At 56.3% G+C, this 21,030-nt stretch overlaps 1 protein-coding gene across 2 annotated transcripts in view; it reads right to left on the reverse strand.

Annotated features, from left to right (window-relative positions):
• Positions 1–21,030, reverse strand: part of LOC138772452 (protein-glutamine gamma-glutamyltransferase E-like) — a 174,720-nt gene that overhangs the window by 1,447 nt on the left and 152,243 nt on the right. For both annotated transcript variants that reach the window (XM_069952850.1, XM_069952848.1), the window contains one exon: positions 13,943–14,076. In XM_069952850.1, coding sequence (XP_069808951.1) covers positions 13,943–14,076 — 134 coding nt within the window. The remainder of the gene's footprint in view (positions 1–13,942; positions 14,077–21,030) is intronic.

The following is a 21,030-nucleotide window of genomic DNA, read 5'->3' on the forward strand; positions in this document are numbered from 1 at the left end:
AGATGGTCCCCCTTCCCCCCCCTTATAGATGGTCCCCCTTTCCCCCCCTTATAGCTGGTCCCCCTCCCCCCCTCCCTTATAGATGGTCCCCCTCTCCCCCCTCCCTTATAGCTGGTCCCCCTCCTCCCCCCCTACAGCTGGTCCCCCTCCTCCCCCCCCTTATAGATGGTCCCCCTCTCCCCCTCCCTTATAGATGGTCCCCCTCCTCCCCCCCTACAGCTGGTCTCCCTCCCTCCCCCTTATAGCTGGTCCCCCTCCCCCCCTTATAGCTGGTCCCCCTCCCCCCCCTTATAGCTGGTCCCCCTCTCCCCCTCCCTTATAGATGGTCCCCCTTCCCCCCCCCTTATAGATGGTCCCCCTCCTCCCCTCCCTTATAGATGGTCCCCCTCCTCCCCCCCCTTATAGCTGGTCCCCCTCCCCCCCCTTATAGATGGTCCCCCTCTCCCCCTCCCTTATAGATGGTCCCCCTCCTCCCCCCCTACAGCTGGTCTCCCTCCCTCCCCCTTATAGCTGGTCCCCCTCCCCCCCTTATAGCTGGTCCCCCTCCCCCCCCTTATAGATGGTCCCCCTCTCCCCCTCCCTTATAGATGGTCCCCCTCCTCCCCCCCTACAGCTGGTCTCCCTATCTCCCCCTTATAGCTGGTCCCCCTCCCCCCCTTATAGCTGGTCCCCCTCCCCCCCCTTATAGCTGGTCCCCCTTTCCCCCCCTTATAGCTAGTCCCCCTTCCCCCCCCCCCCCTTATAGATGGTCCCCTCCCTTATAGATGGTCCCCCTCCTCCCCCCCTACAGCTGGTCTCCCTCCCTCCCCCTTATAGCTGGTCCCCCTCCCCCCCCTTATAGATGGTCCCCCTCTCCCCCTCCCTTATAGATGGTCCCCCTCCTCCCCCCCTACAGCTGGTCTCCCTCCCTCCCCCTTATAGCTGGTCCCCCTCCCCCCCCTTATAGCTGGTCCCCCTCCCCCCCCTTATAGCTGGTCCCCCTTTCCCCCCCTTATAGCTAGTCCCCCTTCCCCCCCCCCTTATAGATGGTCCCCCTTCCCCCCCCCCTATAGATGGTCCCCCTCCCCCCCTTATAGATGGTCCCCCTTTCCCCCCCTTATAGATGGTCCCCCTTTCCCCCCCTTATAGCTGGTCCCCCTTTCCCCCCCCTTATAGCTGGTCCCCCTTCCCCCCCCCTTATAGATGGTCCCCCTTCCCCCCCCCCTTATAGATGGTCCCCTCCCCCCCTTATAGATGGTCCCCCTCCCCCCCTTATAGATGGTCCCCCTTTCCCCCCTTATAGATGGTCCCCCTTTCCCCCCCCCCTTATAGATGGTCCCCCTTTCCCCCCCCCCCTTATAGATGGTCCCCCTTCCCCCCCTTATAGATGGTCCCCCTTTCCCCCCCTTATAGATGGTCCCCCTTCCCCCCCCTTATAGATGGTCCCCCCTTCCCCCCCCCCTTATAGATGGTCCCCCTTTCTCCCCCCCTTATAGATGGTCCCCCTTTCTCCCCCCCTTATAGATGGTCCCCCTCTCCCCCTTATAGATGGTCCCCCTCTCCCCCTTATAGATGGTCCCCCTCTCCCCCCCCCCCTTATAGATGGTCCCCCTCTCCCCCCCCCTTATAGATGGTCCCCCTCTCCCCCCCCTTATAGATGGTCCCCCTTTCCCCCCCTTATAGATGGTCCCCCTTTCCCCCCCCTTATAGATGGTCCCCCTTTCCCCCCCCTTATAGATGGTCCCCCTTTCCCCCCTTATAGATGTTCCCCCTGCCCCCCCCTTATAGATGGTCCCCCTTCCCCCCCCCCCTTATAGCTGGTCCCCCTTTCCCCCCCCTTATAGATGGTCCCCCTTCCCCCCCCCTTATAGCTGGTCCCCCTTTCCCCCCCCTTATAGATGGTCCCCCTTTCCCCCCCTTATAGATGGTCCCCCTTCCCCCTTAAAGATGGTCCCCCTTTCCCCCCTTATAGATGTTCCCCCTGCCCCCCCCCCTTATAGATGGTCCCCCTTTCCCCCCTTATAGATGTTCCCCCTGCCCCCCCCCCTTATAGATGGTCCCCCTTTCCCCCCCTTATAGATGGTCCCCCTTTCCCCCCCTTATAGATGGTCCCCCTTTCCCCCCCCTTATAGATGGTCCCCCTTTCCCCCCTTATAGATGTTCCCCCTGCCCCCCCCTTATAGATGGTCCCCCTTTCCCCCCCCTTATAGATGGTCCCCCTTTCCCCCCCCTTATAGATGGTCCCCCTTTCCCCCCTTATAGATGTTCCCCCTGCCCCCCCCCTTATAGATGGTCCCCCTTTCCCCCCCTTATAGATGGTCCCCCTTTCCCCCCCCTTATAGATGGTCCCCCTTTCCCCCCCCTTATAGCTGGTCCCCCTTTCCCCCCCCTTATAGATGGTCCCCCTTCCCCCTTATAGATGGTCCCCCTTTCCCCCCCTTATAGATGGTCCCCCTTTCCCCCCCCCTTATAGATGGTCCCCCTTTCCCCCCCCTTATAGATGGTCCCCCTTTCCCCCCCCCTTATAGATGGTCCCCCTTTCCCCCCTTATAGATGTTCCCCCTGCCCCCCCCCCCTTATAGATGGTCCCCCTTTCCCCCCCTTATAGATGTTCCCCCTCCCCCCCTTATAGATGGTCCCCCTTTCCCCCCCCTTATAGATGGTCCCCCTCCCCCCCTTATAGATGGTCCCCTTTCCCCCCCTTATAGATGGTCCCCCTTTCCCCCCCCTTATAGATGGTCCCCCTTTCCCCCCCCTTGTAGATGGTCCCCCTTTCCCCCCCCCTTATAGATGGTCCCCCTTTCCCCCCCCCCCTTATAGATGGTCCCCCTTCCCCCCCCTTATAGATGGTCCCCCTTTCCCCCCCTTATAGATGGTCCCCCTTCCCCCCCCTTATAGATGGTCCCCCTTCCCCCCCCCCCTTATAGATGGTCCCCCTTTCTCCCCCCCTTATAGATGGTCCCCCTCCCCCCCTTATAGATGGTCCCCCTCTCCCCCTTATAGATGGTCCCCCTCTCCCCCTTATAGATGGTCCCCCTCTCCCCCCCCCCCCTTATAGATGGTCCCCCTCTCCCCCCCCCTTATAGATGGTCCCCCTCTCCCCCCCCTTATAGATGGTCCCCCTTTCCCCCCCTTATAGATGGTCCCCCTTTCCCCCCCCTTATAGCTGGTCCCCCTTTCCCCCCCCTTATAGATGGTCCCCCTTTCCCCCCTTATAGATGTTCCCCCTGCCCCCCCCTTATAGATGGTCCCCCTTCCCCCCCCCCTTATAGCTGGTCCCCCTTTCCCCCCCCTTATAGATGGTCCCCCTTCCCCCCCCCCTTATAGCTGGTCCCCCTTTCCCCCCCCTTATAGATGGTCCCCCTTTCCCCCCCCTTATAGATGGTCCCCCTTCCCCCTTAAAGATGGTCCCCCTTTCCCCCCTTATAGATGTTCCCCCTGCCCCCCCCTTATAGATGGTCCCCCTTTCCCCCCTTATAGATGTTCCCCCTGCCCCCCCCCCTTATAGATGGTCCCCCTTTCCCCCCCTTATAGATGGTCCCCCTTTCCCCCCCTTATAGATGGTCCCCCTCCCCCCCCTTATAGATGGTCCCCCTTTCCCCCTTATAGATGTTCCCCCTGCCCCCCCCTTATAGATGGTCCCCCTTTCCCCCCCCTTATAGATGGTCCCCCTTTCCCCCCCCTTATAGATGGTCCCCCTTTCCCCCCTTATAGATGTTCCCCCTGCCCCCCCCTTATAGCTGGTCCCCCTTTCCCCCCCTTATAGCTGGTCCCCCTTCCCCCCCCCTTATAGATGGTCCCCCTTTCCCCCCCCTTATAGCTGGTCCCCCTTTCCCCCCCCTTATAGATGGTCCCCCTTCCCCCTTATAGATGGTCCCCCTTTCCCCCCCTTATAGATGGTCCCCCTTTCCCCCCCCCTTATAGATGGTCCCCCTTTCCCCCCCCCTTATAGATGGTCCCCCTTTCCCCCCCCCTTATAGATGGTCCCCCTTTCCCCCCTTATAGTTGTTCCCCCTGCCCCCCCCCCCCCCCTTATAGATGGTCCCCCTTTCCCCCCCCCCCTTATAGCTGGTCTCCCTCTCCCCCTTCGCGTGCTCCCCCTCCCCCGTGCAGATAACACAAAAAAAAAACAAAAAAACAACACAACTCACCTGCCGTCCGTTCCCCCGTCGAGCCTCTCTCCTTCTGCAGCCTCCGGCTGATGTGCGGCTGCCATGGGTGTCCCGTCCTATCCCCAGCAGGAAGTCACAGCCACAGGCGCATGGGGAGCTCTCTGATGCGCGCGCGGCCGGGGACAGGACGGGACACCCCCGACAGCTACGCATCAGCCGTGGCAGTGCAGTGGCGGATTATAATGTGGGCGGCGTGGCGTGGGCCCCCCAAACCGCCCATATTATAATCCGCCACTGCATAAGATGAGTGCACCCTGCTCTGTACTGATGAGGGGAGACAGCCGCTCTATACAGATGGGTAACCTCTCCCCTCAGGAGAGCTGCTGGCTCTATTAGTCAGACATTGACCTGCAGGGATGGTGACACCACAGAATACACAATGGGAGCCATGTAATACTTCATTCTTCCTGTGGAGGCGCTGGTGCTGTATTTTACCTACCGCTTTTTGCTGGGGCCGTAGTGGCCTGACAACAGTTTATTGGTAAGTGGCTTTTGCCTTTAGAGAAACATATGAATAACCTGCTGTTAGTTCCCGTTAACCCCTAGACTACCCATGCTGTACCCATACACCAATATTTCATGAACTATGAAGTGCGCTCGGAGGCTGTCAGCAGCTGGGTCCTCGCGGTCAGTGACAGGCAGCAGCAATTGTGGATATAAGTATGTAAGTGATGAAGCAGCTCCGGTCACTTTCTGATTGGGACCCCCACAGTATGATTGCAGGAGTCCAAATCATTTTTCCTGACTGCCCCAAGAAGAATACTTACCTCTGTGTGGTCCGATCAGTGATCTTCAAATAGAGTATGCCACAGGCAGAGCACCGATAACACTGATCAGTGCTATGTAATGTCCTCAGGCAGACTGTATGAGAAGATCACAGATCACACTGATCAGTGCTATGTAATGTCCTCAGGCAGATCACACTGATCAGTGCTATGTAATGGCCTCAGGCAGATCACGCTGATCAGTGCTATGTAATGTCCTCAGGCAGACTGTATGAGAAGATCACAGATAACACTGATCAGTGCTATGTAATGTCCTCAGGCAGATCACACTGATCAGTGCTATGTAAAGGCCTCAGGCAGATCACACTGATCAGTGCTATGTAAAGGCCTCAGGCAGATCACACTGATCAGTGCTATGTAATGTCCTCAGGCAGACTGTATGAGAAGATCACAGATAAAACTGATCAGTGCTATGTAATGGCCTCAGGCAGGCTCTATGTAATGATCACAGATCACACTGATCAGTGCTATGTAATGGCCTCAGGCAGACTGTATGACAAGATCACAGATCACACTGATCAGTGCTATGTAATGGCCTCAGGCAGGCTCTATGAGAAGATCACAAATCACACTGATCAGTGCTATGTAATGGCCTCAGGCAGGCTCTATGAGAAGATCACAAATCACACTGATCAGTGCTATGTAATGGCCTCAGGCAGGCTCTATGTAATGATCACAGATAACACTGATCAGTGCTATGGTATGTCCTCAGGCAGACCGTTTGTGAAGATCACAGATCACACTGATCAGCGCTATGTTATGTCCTCAGGCAGACCGTTTGTGAAGATCACAGATAACACTGATCAGTGCTATGTAATGGCCTAAGGCAGACTGTATGTGAAGATCAAAGATAACACTGATCAGTGCTATGTAATGGCCTAAGGCAGACTGTATGTGAAGATCACAGATAACACTGATCAGTGCTATGTAATGGCCTAAGGCAGACTGTATGTGAAGATCACAGATAACACTGATCAGCGCTATGTTATGTCCTCAGGCAGACAGTTTGTGAAGATCACAGATAACACTGATCAGCGCTATGTTATGTCCTCAGGCAGGCTCTATGAGAAGTTCACAGATCTCAATGATCAGTGCTATGTAATGGCCTAAGGCAGACTGGCTGAAAAGATCACACATCACACTGATCAGTGCTATGTAATGCCCTCAGGTAGGCTCTATGTAATGATCACAGATCACACTGATCAGTGCTATGTAATGGCCTCAGGCAGGCTCTATGAGAATATCACAGATCACACCTATCAGTGCTATGTAAAGGCCTAAGGCAGACTGTATGTGAAGATCACAGATAACACTGATCAGTGCTATGGCCACAGGCAGACTGTATGTAATGATCACAGATAATACTGATCAGAGAAATGTATTGTCCTCAGGCAGACTGTATGTAATGATCACAGATAACACTGATCAGTGCTATGGCCTCAGGCAGGCTCTATGTAATGATCACAGATAACACTGATCAGTGCTATGTAATGGCCTCAGGCAGGCTGTATGTAATGATCACAGATAACACTGATCAGTGCTATGTAATGGCCTCAGGCAGGCTCTATGTAATGATCACAGATAACACTGATCAGTGCTATGTAATGGCCTCAGGCAGGCTGTATGTAATGATCACAGATAACACTGATCAGTGCTATGTAATGGCCTCAGGCAGGTTCTATGTAATGATCACAGATAACACTGATCAGTGCTATGTAATGGCCTCAGGCAGGCTGTATGTAATGATCACAGATAACACTGATCAGTGCTATGTAATGGCCTCAGGCAGGCTGTATGTAATGATCACAGATAACACTGATCAGTGCTATGTAATGGCCTCAGGCAGGCTGTATGTAATGATCACAGATAACACTGATCAGTGCTATGTAATGGCCTCAGGCAGGCTGTATGTAATGATCACAGATAACACTGATCAGTGCTATGTAATGGCCTCAGGCAGGCTCTATGTAATGATCACAGATAACACTGATCAGTGCTATGTAATGGCCTCAGGCAGGTTCTATGTAATGATCACAGATAACACTGATCAGTGCTATGTAATGGCCTCAGGCAGGCTGTATGTAATGATCACAGATAACACTGATCAGTGCTATGTAATGGCCTCAGGCAGGCTGTATGTAATGATCACAGATAACACTGATCAGTGCTATGTAATGGCCTCAGGCAGGCTCTATGTAATGATCACAGATAACACTGATCAGTGCTATGGCCACAGGCAGGCTCTATGTAATGATCACAGATAACACTGATCAGTGCTATGGCCACAGGCAGGCTGTATGTAATGATCACAGATAACACTGATCAGTGCTATGTAATGGCCTCAGGCAGACTGTATGTAATGATCACAGATAACACTGATCAGTGCTATGGCCACAGGCAGGCTGTATGTAATGATCACAGATAACACTGATCAGTGCTATGGCCACAGACAGGCTGTATGTAATGATCACAGATAACACTGATCAGTGCTATGTAATGGCCTCAGGCAGGCTGTATGTAATGATCACAGATAACACTGATCAGTGCTATGTAATGGCCTCAGGCAGACTGTATGAGAAGATTGCCAATAGCACTGATCCATGTTATGCAATTGCCTCAAGCAGACTATGTGAAGATCACAGATCACATAGAGTCTGCCTGAGGCCATTACATAGCACTGATTAGTGTTACATTATAAATTAAAAAAAAATTACAATCGAGCAATCTTAATCATAATCATTATTTTTTTTAAGTTTTACTGTTAAAAAGTAGTAAAAAATTAGAAAAGCTGCGTACACATGGATATCGCTGCGTACACATGGATATGTCTGCGTACACATGGATATGGCTGCGTACACATGGATATGGCTGCGTACCCAGGGCGGATATGGCTGCGTACACATGGATATGTCTGCGTACACATGGATATGGCTGCGTACACATGGATATGGCTGCGTACACATGGATATGGCTGCGTACACATGGATATGTCTGCGTACACATGGATATGGCTGCGTACACATGGATATGGCTGCGTACACATGGATATGGCTGCGCACACATGGATATGGCTGCGTACCCAGGGGGGATATGGCTGTGTACACATGGATATGGCTGCGTACACATGGATATGGCTGCGTACACATGGATATGTCTGCGTACCCAGGGGGGATATGGCTGCGTACACATGGATATGGCTGCGTACACATGGATATGGCTGCGTACACATGGATATGGCTGCGTACACATGGATATGGCTGCGTACACATGGATATGTCTGCGCACACATGGATATGGCTGCGTACACATGGATATGGCTGCGTACACATGGATATGGCTGCGTACACATGGATATGGCTGCGTACCCAGGGGGGATATGGCTGCGTACACATGGATATGGCTGCGTACACATGGATATGGCTGCGTACACAGGGGGGATATGGCTGCGTACACATGGATATGGCTGCGTACCCAGGGGGGATATGGCTGCGTACACAGGGGGGATATAGCTGCGTACACATGGATATGGCTGCGTACCCAGGGGGGATATGGCTGTGTACACATGGATATGGCTGCGTACACATGGATATGGCTGCGTACCCAGGGGGGATATGGCTGTGTACACATGGATATGGCTGCGTACACATGGATATGGCTGCGTACACAGGGGGGATATGGCTGCGTACACATGGATATGGCTGCGTACCCAGGGGGGATATGGCTGCGTACACAGGGCGGATATGGCTGCGTACACAGGGCGGATATGGCTGCGTACACATGGATATGGCTGCGTACACATGGATATGGCTGCGTACACATGGATATGGCTGCGTACCCAGGGGGGATATGGCTGCGTACCCAGGGGGGATATGGCTGCGTACACATGGATATGGCTGTGTACACATGGATATGGCTGCATACCCAGGGGGGATATGGCTGCGTACACATGGATATGGCTGCGTACCCAGGGGGGATATGGCTGCGTACACATGGATATGGCTGTGTACACATGGATATGGCTGCGTACCCAGGGGGGATATGGCTGCGTACACATGGATATAGCTGCGTACACATGGATATGGCTGCGTACACATGGATATGGCTGCGTACACATGGATATGGCTGCGTACCCAGGGGGATATGGCTGCGTACCCAGGGGGGATATGGCTGCGTACACATGGATATAGCTGCGTACACATGGATATGGCTGCGTACACATGGATATGGCTGCGTACACATGGATATGGCTGCGTACACATGGATATGGCTGCGTACCCAGGGGGGATATGGCTGCGTACACATGGATATAGCTGCGTACACATGGATATGGCTGCGTACACATGGATATGGCTGCGTACACAGGGGGGATATGGCTGCGTACCCAGGGGGGATATGGCTGCGTACACATGGATATGGCTGCGTACACATGGATATGTCTGCGTACACATGGATATGGCTGCGTACACATGGATATGGCTGCGTACACATGGATATGGCTGCGTACCCAGGGGGGATATGGCTGCGTAGACATGGATATGGCTGCGTACACATGGATATGTCTGCGTACACATGGATATGTCTGCGTACACATGGATATGGCTGCGTACACATGGATATGGCTGCGTACACATGGATATGGCTGCGTACACATGGATATGTCTGCGTACACATGGATATGGCTGCGTACACATGGATATGGCTGAGTACACATGGATATGGCTGCGTACACATGGATATGGCTGCGTACCCAGAGGGGATATGGCTGCGTACACATGGATATGGCTGCGTACACATGGATATGTCTGCGTACCCAGGGGGGATATGGCTGCGTACACATGGATATGTCTGCGTACACATGGATATGGCTGCGTACACATGGATATGGCTGCGTACACATGGATATGGCTGCGTACACATGGATATGGCTGCGCACACATGGATATGGCTGCGCACACATGGATATGGCTGCGCACACATGGATATGGCTGCGCACACATGGATATGGCTGCGTACACAGGGGGGATATGGCTGCGTACACATGGATATGGCTGCGTACCCAGGGGGGATATGGCTGCGTACACAGGGGGGATATGGCTGCGTACACATGGATATGGCTGCGTACCCAGGGGGGATATGGCTGTGTACACATGGATATGGCTGCGTACACATGGATATGGCTGCGTACCCAGGGGGGATATGGCTGTGTACACATGGATATGGCTGCGTACACATGGATATGGCTGCGTACACAGGGGGGATATGGCTGCGTACACATGGATATGGCTGCGTACCCAGGGGGGATATGTCTGCGTACACAGGGCGGATATGGCTGCGTACACAGGGCGGATATGGCTGCGTACACATGGATATGGCTGCGTACACATGGATATGGCTGCGTACACATGGATATGGCTGCGTACCCAGGGGGATATGGCTGCGTACCCAGGGGGGATATGGCTGCGTACACATGGATATGGCTGTGTACACATGGATATGGCTGCATACCCAGGGGGGATATGGCTGCGTACACATGGATATGGCTGCGTACCCAGGGGGATATGGCTGCGTACACATGGATATGGCTGTGTACACATGGATATGGCTGCGTACCCAGGGGGGATATGGCTGCGTACACATGGATATAGCTGCGTACACATGGATATGGCTGCGTACACATGGATATGGCTGCGTACACATGGATATGGCTGCGTACCCAGGGGGATATGGCTGCGTACCCAGGGGGGATATGGCTGCGTACACATGGATATAGCTGCGTACACATGGATATGGCTGCGTACACATGGATATGGCTGCGTACACATGGATATGGCTGCGTACCCAGGGGGAATATGGCTGCGTACACATGGATATAGCTGCGTACACATGGATATGGCTGCGTACACATGGATATGGCTGCGTACACATGGATATGGCTGCGTACACAGGGGGGATATGGCTGCGTACCCAGGGGGGATATGGCTGCGTACACATGGATATGGCTGCGTACACATGGATATGTCTGCGTACACATGGATATGTCTGCGTACACATGGATATGGCTGCGTACACATGGATATGGCTGCGTACACATGGATATGGCTGCGTACACATGGATATGGCTGCGTACACATGGATATGGCTGCGTACACATGGATATGTCTGCGTACACATGGATATGGCTGCGTACACATGGATATGGCTGCGTACACATGGATATGGCTGCGTACACATGGATATGGCTGCCCACACATGGATATGGCTGCGCACACATGGATATGGCTGCGCACACATGGATATGGCTGCGCACACATGGATATGGCTGCGTACACAGGGGGGATATGGCTGCGTACACATGGATATGGCTGCGTACACATGGATATGGCTGCGTACACATGGATATGGCTGCGTACACAGGGGGGATATGGCTGCGTACACATGGATATGGCTGCGTACCCAGGGGGGATATGGCTGCGTACACAGGGGGGATATGGCTGCGTACACATGGATATGGCTGCGTACCCAGGGGGGATATGGCTGCGTACACATGGATATGGCTGCGTACACATGGATATGGCTGCGCACACATGGATATGGCTGCGCACACATGGATATGGCTGCGCACACATGGATATGGCTGCGCACACATGGATATGGCTGCGTACACAGGGGGGATATGGCTGCGTACACATGGATATGGCTGCGTACACATGGATATGGCTGCGTACACATGGATATGGCTGCGTACACAGGGGGGATATGGCTGCGTACACATGGATATGGCTGCGTACCCAGGGGGGATATGGCTGCGTACACAGGGGGGATATGGCTGCGTACACATGGATATGGCTGCGTACCCAGGGGGATATGGCTGCGTACACATGGATATGGCTGCGTACACATGGATATGGCTGCGTACACATGGATATGGCTGCGTACACAGGGGGGATATGGCTGCGTACACATGGATATGGCTGCGTACCCAGGGGGGATATGGCTGCGTACACAGGGGGGATATGGCTGCGTACACATGGATATGGCTGCGTACCCAGGGGGGATATGGCTGTGTACACATGGATATGGCTGCGTACACATGGATATGGCTGCGTACACATGGATATGGCTGCGTACACATGGATATGGCTGCGTACACATGGATATGGCTGCGTACACATGGATATGGCTGCGCACACATGGATATGGCTGCGCACACATGGATATGGCTGCGCACACATGGATATGGCTGCGCACACATGGATATGGCTGCGCACACATGGATATGGCTGCGCACACATGGATATGGCTGCGCACACATGGATATGGCTGCGCACACATGGATATGGCTGCGCACACATGGATATGGCTGCGCACACGGGGGGGATATGGCTGTGTACACATGGATATGGCTGCGCACACATGGATATGGCTGCTCACACATGGATATGGCTGCGTACACATGGATATGGCTGCGCACACATGGATATGGCTGCGCACACATGGATATGGCTGCGCACACATGGATATGGCTGCGCACACATGGATATGGCTGCGTACACATGGATATGGCTGCGCACACATGGATATGGCTGCGCACACATGGATATGGCTGCGCACACATGGATATGGCTGCGTACCCAGGGGGGATATGGCTGCGTACCCAGGGGGATATGGCTGCGTACACATGGATATGTCTGCGTACACATGGATATGTCTGCGTACACATGGATATGTCTGCGTACACATGGATATGTCTGCGTACACATGGATATGGCTGCGTACACATGGATATGTCTGCGTACACATGGATATGGCTGCGCACACATGGATATGGCTGCGCACACATGGATATGGCTGTGCACACATGGATATGGCTGCGCACACGGGGGGGATATGGCTGTGTACACATGGATATGGCTGCGTACACATGGATATGGCTGCGTACACAGGGGGGATATGGCTGCGTACCCAGGGGGGATATGGCTGCGTACACAGGGGGGATATGTCTGCGTACACATGGATATGGCTGCGTACACATGGATATGGCTGCGTACACATGGATATGGCTGCGTACACATGGATATGGCTGCGTACACATGGATATGGCTGCGTACACATGGATATGGCTGTGTACACATGGATATGTCTGCGTACACATGGATATGGCTGCGCACACATGGATATGGCTGCGTACACATGGATATGTCTGCGTACCCAGGGGGGATATGGCTGCGTACCCAGGGGGGATATGGCTGCGTACACATGGATATGTCTGCGTACACATGGATATGGCTGCGCACACATGGATATGGCTGCGCACACATGGATATGGCTGTGCACACATGGATATGGCTGCGCACACGGGGGGGATATGGCTGTGTACACATGGATATGGCTGCGTACACATGGATATGGCTGCGTACACGGGGGCTGGGGGCTTTGGTATGGCTGTTTTTAGACTGCTAACCTGCAAAATTCTATTTTTTCCCAATTTCACCCCATACATAATAATACTTTGGGGTTTCTGTCCTACAATTTATGGTAGAAGGAGCCATTACAACACACAATTGTTTCTAAAAAAGCAAAAGAACAAAAACCCTATGTAGATGGAAAAAGAATTACTTCTATGTAAGAACCTCTCGTCTCCCAGTACTTACCAGCTGCTGTATGTCCTGCAGGAAGTGGTGTATTCTCTCCTGTCTGACACAGCGCTCTCTGCTGCCACCTCTGTCCATGTCAGGAACTGTCCAGAGCTGCAGCAAATCCCCATAGAAAACCTCTCCTGCTCTGGACAGTTCCTGACATGTACAGAGGTGGCAGCAGAGAGCACTGTGTTAGACTGGAGAGAATACACCACTTCCTGCAGGACATACAGCAGCTGATAAGTACTGGAAGACTGGAGATTTTTACATAGAAGTAATTTACACATCCATATAACTTTCTAACACCAGGTAACTTTCATAACTAAACTTTTCGGTTTTATTTAAAAAGAAATTTCCACAAATGACTTACCGTCTCCTTATGGATCTCTCCACCAAACCGCTGCCCCCGAAGACTAAGACCCCGTCAGTCAGCGCTTTAGACAGAGGATTGGTATATACAACCTCCACCTCCAAAGGGAAATGCACATACGCAGGGCCCGAGACCTGAAATGTTACAATCAGAAGGTCATCCTGCCAATGCCTGGAGCCACAGGGGGCGCTGTATGTATGTGTTACCTCCCCGGAGGCCCAGGGGGCGCTGTATGTATGTGTTACCTCCCCGGAGCCACAGGGGGCGCTGTATGTATGTGTTACCTCCCCAGAGGCCCAGGGGGCGCTGTATGTATGTGTTACCTCCCCGGAGGCCCAGGGGGCGCTGTATGTATGTGTTACCTCCCCAGAGGCCCAGGGGGCGCTGTATGTATGTGTTACCTCCCCGGAGGCCCAGGGGGCGCTGTATGTATGTGTTACCTCCCCGGAGGCCCAGGGGGCGCTGTATGTATGTGTTACCTCCCCGGAGGCCCAGGGGGCGCTGTATGTATGTGTTACCTCCCCAGAGGCCCAGGGGGCGCTGTATGTATGTGTTACCTCCCCGGAGGCCCAGGGGGCGCTGTATGTATGTGTTACCTCCCCGGAGGCCCAGGGGGCGCTGTATGTATGTGTTACCTCCCCGGAGGCCCAGGGGGCGCTGTATGTATGTGTTACCTCCCCGGAGGCCCAGGGGGCGCTGTATGTATGTGTTACCTCCCCGGAGGCCCAGGGGGCGCTGTATGTATGTGTCATCTCCCCGGAGGCCCAGGGGGCGCTGTATGTATGTGTTACCTCCCCGGAGGCCCAGGGGGCGCTGTATGTATGTGTTACCTCCCCGGAGGCCCAGGGGGCGCTGTATGTATGTGTTACCTCCCCAGAGGCCCAGGGGGCGCTGTATGTATGTGTCACCTCCCCGGAGGCCCAGGGGGCGCTGTATGTATGTGTCACCTCCCCGGAGGCCCAGGGGGCGCTGTATGTATGTGTTACCTCCCCGGAGGCCCAGGGGGCGCTGTATGTATGTGTTACCTCCCCGGAGGCCCAGGGGGCGCTGTATGTATGTGTTACCTCCCCGGAGGCCCAGGGGGGCGCTGTATGTATGTGTTACCTCCCCAGAGGCCCAGGGGGCGCTGTATGTATGTGTTACCTTCCTGGCAGCATAGGGGTCGCTGTACGTATGAGTTACCTCCCCGGAGGCCCAGGGGGCGCTGTACGTATGTGTTACCTCCCCGGAGGCCCAGGGGGCGCTGTATGTATGTGTTACCTCCCCGGAGGCCCAGGGGGTGCTGTATGTATGTGTTACCTCCCCGGAGGCCCAGGGGGCGCTGTATGTATGTGTTACCTCCCTGGCAGCATAGGGGGCGCTGTACGTATGAGTTACCTCCCCGGAGGCCCAGGGGGCGCTGTATGTATGTGTTACCTCCCCGGAGGCCCAGGGGGCGCTGCATGTATGTGTTACCTCCCTGGCAGCACAGGGGGCGCTGTATGTATGTGTTACCTCCCCGGAGGCCCAGGGGGCGCTGTATGTATGTGTTACCTCCCCGGAGGCCCAGGGGGCGCTGTATGTATGTGTTACCTCCCCGGAGGCCCAGGGGGCGCTGTATATATGTGTTACCTCCCTGGAGGCCCAGGGGGCGCTGTATGTATGTGTTACCTCCCCGGAGGCCCAGGGGGCGCTGTATGTATGAGTTACCTCCCCGGAGGCCCAGGGGGCACTGTATGTATGTGTTACCTCCCTGGCAGCACAGGGGGCGCTGTATGTATGTGTTACCTCCCCGGAGGCCCAGGGGGCGCTGTATGTATGAGTTACCTCCCCGGAGGCCCAAGGGGGCGCTGTATGTATGTGTTACCTCCCCGGAGGCCCAGGGGGCGCTCTATGTATGTGTTACCTCCCCGGAGGCCCAGGGGGCGCTGTATGTATGTGTCACCTCCCCGGAGGCCCAGGGGGCGCTGTATGTATGTGTTACCTCCCCGGAGGCCCAGGGGGCGCTGTATGTATGTGTTACCTCCCCGGAGGCCCAGGGGGCGCTGTATGTATGTGTTACTTCCCCGGAGGCCCAGGCGGCAATGTATGTATGTGTTACCTCCCCGGAGGCCCAGGGGGCACTGTATGTATGTGTTACCTCCCCGGAGGCCCAGGGGGCGCTGTATGTATGTGTTACCTCCCCGGAGGCCAAGGGGGCGCTGTATGTATGTGTTACCTCCCCAGAGGCCCAGGGGGCGCTGTATGTATGTGTTACCTCCCCGGAGGCCTAGGGGGCGCTGTATGTATGTGTTACCTCCCTGGCAGCACAGGGGGCGCTGTATGTATGTGTTACCTCCCCGGAGGCCCAGGGGGCGCTGTATGTATGTGTTACCTCCCCGGAGGCCCAGGGGGTGCTGTATGTATGTGTTACCTCCCCAGAGGCCCAGGGGTCGCTGTATGTATGTGTTACCTCCCCGGAGGACCAGGGGGAGCTGTATGTATGTGTTACCTCCCCGGAGGCCCAGGGGGCGCTGTATGTATGTGTTACCTCCCCGGAGGCCCAGGGGGCGCTGTATGTATGTGTTACCTCCCCGGAGGCCCAGGGGGCGCTGTATGTATGAGTTACATCCCCGAGGCCCAGGGGGCGCTGTATGTATGTGTTACCTCCCTGGCAGCACAGGGGGCGCTGTATGTATGTGTTACCTCCCCGGAGGCCCAGGGGGCGCTGTATGTATGAGTTACCTCCCCGGAGGCCCAGGGGGCACTGTATGTATGTGTTACCTCCCTGGCAGCACAGGGGGCGCTGTATGTATGTGTTTACCTCCCCGGAGGCCCAGGGGGCGCTGTATGTATGAGTTACCTCCCCGGAGGCCCAGGGGCGCTGTATGTATGTGTTACCTCCCCGGAGGCCCAGGGGGCGCTGTATGTATGTGTTACCTCCCCGGAGGCCCAGGGGGCGCTGTATGTATGAGTTACCTCCCCGGAGGCCCAGGGGGCGCTGTATGTATGTGTTACCTCCCTCGCAGCCCAGGGGGCGCTGTATGTATGTGTTACCTCCCCGGAGGCCCAGGGGGCGCTGTATGTATGTGTTACTTCCCCGGAGGCCCAGGCGGCAATGTATGTATGTGTTACCTCCCCGGAGGCCCAGGGGGCACTGTATGTATGTGTTACCTCCCCGGAGGCCCAGGGGGCGCTGTATGTATGTGTTACCTCCCCGGAGGCCAAGGGGGCGCTGTATGTATGTGTTACCTCCCCAGAGGCCCATGGGGCGCTGTATGTATGTGTTACCTCCCTGGCAGCACAGGGGGAGCTGTATGTATGTGTTACCTCCCCGGAGGCCCAGGGGGCGCTCTATGTATGTGTTACCTCCCCGGAGGCCCAGGGGGCGCTGTATGTATGTGTCACCTCCCCGGAGGCCCAGGGGGCGCTGTATGTATGTGTTACCTCCCCGGAGGCCCAGGGGGCGCTGTATGTATGTGTTACCTCCCCGGAGGCCCAGGGGGCGCTGTATGTATGTGTTACTTCCCCGGAGGCCCAGGCGGCAATGTATGTATGTGTTACCTCCCCGGAGGCCCAGGGGGCACTGTATGTATGTGTTACCTCCCCGGAGGCCCAGGGGGCGCTGTATGTATGTGTTACCTCCCCGGAGGCCAAGGGGGCGCTGTATGTATGTGTTACCTCCCCAGAGGCCCAGGGGGCGCTGTATGTATGTGTTTACCTCCCCGGAGGCCTAGGGGGCGCTGTATGTATGTGTTACCTCCCTGGCAGCACAGGGGGCGCTGTATGTATGTGTTTACCTCCCCGGAGGCCCAGGGGGCGCTGTATGTATGTGTTACCTCCCCGGAGGCCCAGGGGGTGTGCTGTATTATGTGTTACCTCCCCAGAGGCCCAGGGTCGCTGTATGTATGTGTTACCTCCCCGGAGGACCAGGGGGAAGCTGTATGTATGTGTTACCTCCCCGGAGGCCCAGGGGGGCGCTGTATGTATGTGTTACCCTCCCCGGGAGGCCCAGGGGGGCGCTGTATGTATGTGTTACCTCCCCGGAGGCCCAGGGGGCGCTGTTGTATGAGTTACCTCCCCGGAGGCCCAGGGGGCGCTGTATGTATGTGTTACCTCCCTGGCAGCACAGGGGGCGCTGATATGTATGTGTTACCTCCCCGAGGGCCCAGGGGGCGCTGTATGTATGTGTTACCCTCCCCGGAGGCCCAGGGGGCGCTGTATGTATGTGTTACCTCCCCGGAGGCCCAGGGGGCGCTGTATGTATGTGTTACCTCCCCGGAAGCCCAGGGGGCGCTGTATGTATGTGTTACCTCCCCGGAGGCCCAGGGGGCGCTGTATGTATGTGTTACTTCCCCGGAGGCCCAGGCGGCAATGTATGTATGTGTTACCTCCCCGGAGGCCCAGGGGGCACTGTATGTATGTGTTACCTCCCCGGAGGCCCAGGGGGCGCTGTATGTATGTGTTACCTCCCCGGAGGCCAAGGGGGCGCTGTATGTATGTGTTACCTCCCCAGAGGCCCAGGGGGTGCTGTATGTATGTGTTACCTCCCCGGAGGCCTAGGGGGCGCTGTATGTATGTGTTACCTCCCTGGCAGCACAGGGGGCGCTGTATGCATGTGTTACCTCCCCGGAGGCCCAGGGGGCGCTGTATGTATGTGTTACCTCCCCGGAGGCCCAGGGGGTGCTGTATGTATGTGTTACCTCCCCAGAGGCCCAGGGGGCGCTGTATGTATGTGTTACCTCCCCGGAGGCCCAGGGGGAGCTGTATGTATGTGTTACCTCCCCGGAGGCCCAGGGGGCGCTGTATGTATGTGTTACCTCCCTGGCAGCACAGGGGGCGCTGTATGTATGTGTTACCTCCCCGGAGGCCCAGGGGGCGCTGTATGTATGTGTTACCTCCCCGGAGGCCCAGGGGGCGCTGTATGTATGTGTTACCTCCCCGGAGGCCCAGGGGGCGCTGTATGTATGAGTTACCTCCCCGGAGGCCCAGAGGCGCTGTATGTATGTGTTACCTCCCTGGCAGCACAGGGGGAGCTGTATGTATGTGTTACCTCCCCGGAGGCCAAGGGGGCGCTGTATGTATGTGTTACCTCCCGGAGGCCCAGGGGGCGCTGTATGTATGTGTTACCTCCCCGGAGGCCCAGGGGGCGCTGTATGTATGTGTTACCTCCCCGGAGGCCCAGGGGGCGCTGTATGTATGTGTTACCTCCCCGGAGGCCCAGGGGGCGCTGTATGTATGTGTCACCTCCCCGGAGGCCCAGGGGGCGCTGTATGTAGGTGTTACCTCCCCGGAGGCCCAGGGGGCGCTGTATGTATGTGTTACCTCCCCGGAGGCCCAGGGGGCGCTGTATGTATGTGTTACTTCCCCGGAGGCCCAGGCGGCAATGTATGTATGTGTTACCTCCCCGGAGGCCCAGGGGGCACTGTATGTATGTGTTACCTCCCCGGAGGCCCAGGGGGCGCTGTATGTATGTGTTACCTCCCCGGAGGCCCAGGGGGCGCTGTATGTATGTGTTACCTCCCTGGCAGCATAGGGGGCGCTGTACGTATGAGTTACCTCCCCGGAGGCCCAGGGGGCGCTGTATGTATGTGTTACCTCCCCGGAGGCCCAGGGGGCGCTGTATGTATGTGTTACCTCCCTGGCAGCACAGGGGGCACTGTATGTATGTGTTACCTCCCCGGAGGCCCAGGGAACGCTGTATGTATGTGTTACCTCCCCGGAGGCCCAGGGGGCGCTGTATGTATGTGTTACCTCCCCGGAGGCCCAGGGGGCGCTGTATGTATGTGTTACCTCCCCGGAGGCCCAGGGGGCGCTGTATGTATGAGTTACCTCCCCGGAGGCCCAGGGGGCGCTGTATGTATGTGTTACCTCCCTGGCAGCACAGGGGGCGCTGTATGTATGTGTTACCTCCCCGGAGGCCCAGGGGGCGCTGTATGTATGTGTTACCTCCCCGGAGGCCCAGGGGGCGCTGTATGTATGTGTTACCTCCCCGGAGGCCCAGGGGGCGCTGTATGTATGTGTTACCTCCCCAGAGGCCCAGGGGGCGCTGTATGTATGAGTTACCTCCCCGGAGGCCCAGGGGGCGCTGTATGTATGTGTTACCTCCCTGGCAGCACAGGGGGTGCTGTATGTATGTGTTACCTCCCCGGAGGCCCAGGGGGCGCTGTATGTATGTGTTACCTCCCCGGAGGCCCAGGGGGCGCTGTATGTATGTGTTACCTCCCCGGAGGCCCAGGGGGGCGCTGTATGTATGTGTTACTTCCCCGGAGGCCCAGGGGGCAATGTATGTATGTGTTATCTCCCCGGAGGCCCAGGGGGCGCTGTATGTATGTGTTACCTCCCCGGAGGCCCAGGGGGCACTGTATGTATGTTTTACCTCCCCGGAGGCCCAGGGGGCGCTGTATGTATGTGTTACCTCCCCGGAGGCCCAGGGGGCGCTGTATGTATGTGTTACCTCCCCAGAGGCCCAGGGGGCGCTGTATGTATGTGTTACCTCCCTGGCAGCATAGGGGGCGCTCTATGTATGTGTTACCTCCCCGGAGGCCCAGGGGGCGCTGTATGTATGTGTTACCTCCCCGGAGGCCCAGGGGGCGCTGTATGTATGTGTTACCTCCCCGGAGGCCCAGGGGGCGCTGTATGTATGAGTTACCTCCCCGGAGGCCCAGGGGGCGCTGTATGTATGTGTTACCTCCCCGGAGGCCCAGGGGGCGCTGTATGTATGTGTTACCTCCCCGGAGGCCCAGGGGGCGCTGTATGTATGAGTTACCTCCCCGGAGGCCCAGGGGGCGCTGTATGTATGTGTTACCTCCCTGGCAGCACAGGGGGCGCTGTATGTATGTGTTACCTCCCCGGAGGCCCAGGTGGCGCTCTATGTATGTGTTACCTCCCCGGAGGCCCAGGGGGCGCTGTATGTATGTGTTACCTCCCCGGAGGCCCAGGGGGCGCTGTTTGTATGTGTTACCTCCCCGGAGGCCCAGGGGGCGCTGTATGTATGAGTTACCTCCCCGGAGGCCCAGGGGGCGCTGTATGTATGTCTTACCTCCCTGGCAGCACAGGGGGCGCTGTATGTATGTGTTACCTCCCCGGAGGCCCAGGGAGCGCTGTATGTATGTGTTACCTCCCCGGAG

The sequence above is a fragment of the Dendropsophus ebraccatus genome, chromosome 14, assembly GCF_027789765.1.
Source record: "Dendropsophus ebraccatus isolate aDenEbr1 chromosome 14, aDenEbr1.pat, whole genome shotgun sequence".
In the NCBI taxonomy this organism is placed as follows: domain Eukaryota; kingdom Metazoa; phylum Chordata; class Amphibia; order Anura; family Hylidae; genus Dendropsophus; species Dendropsophus ebraccatus.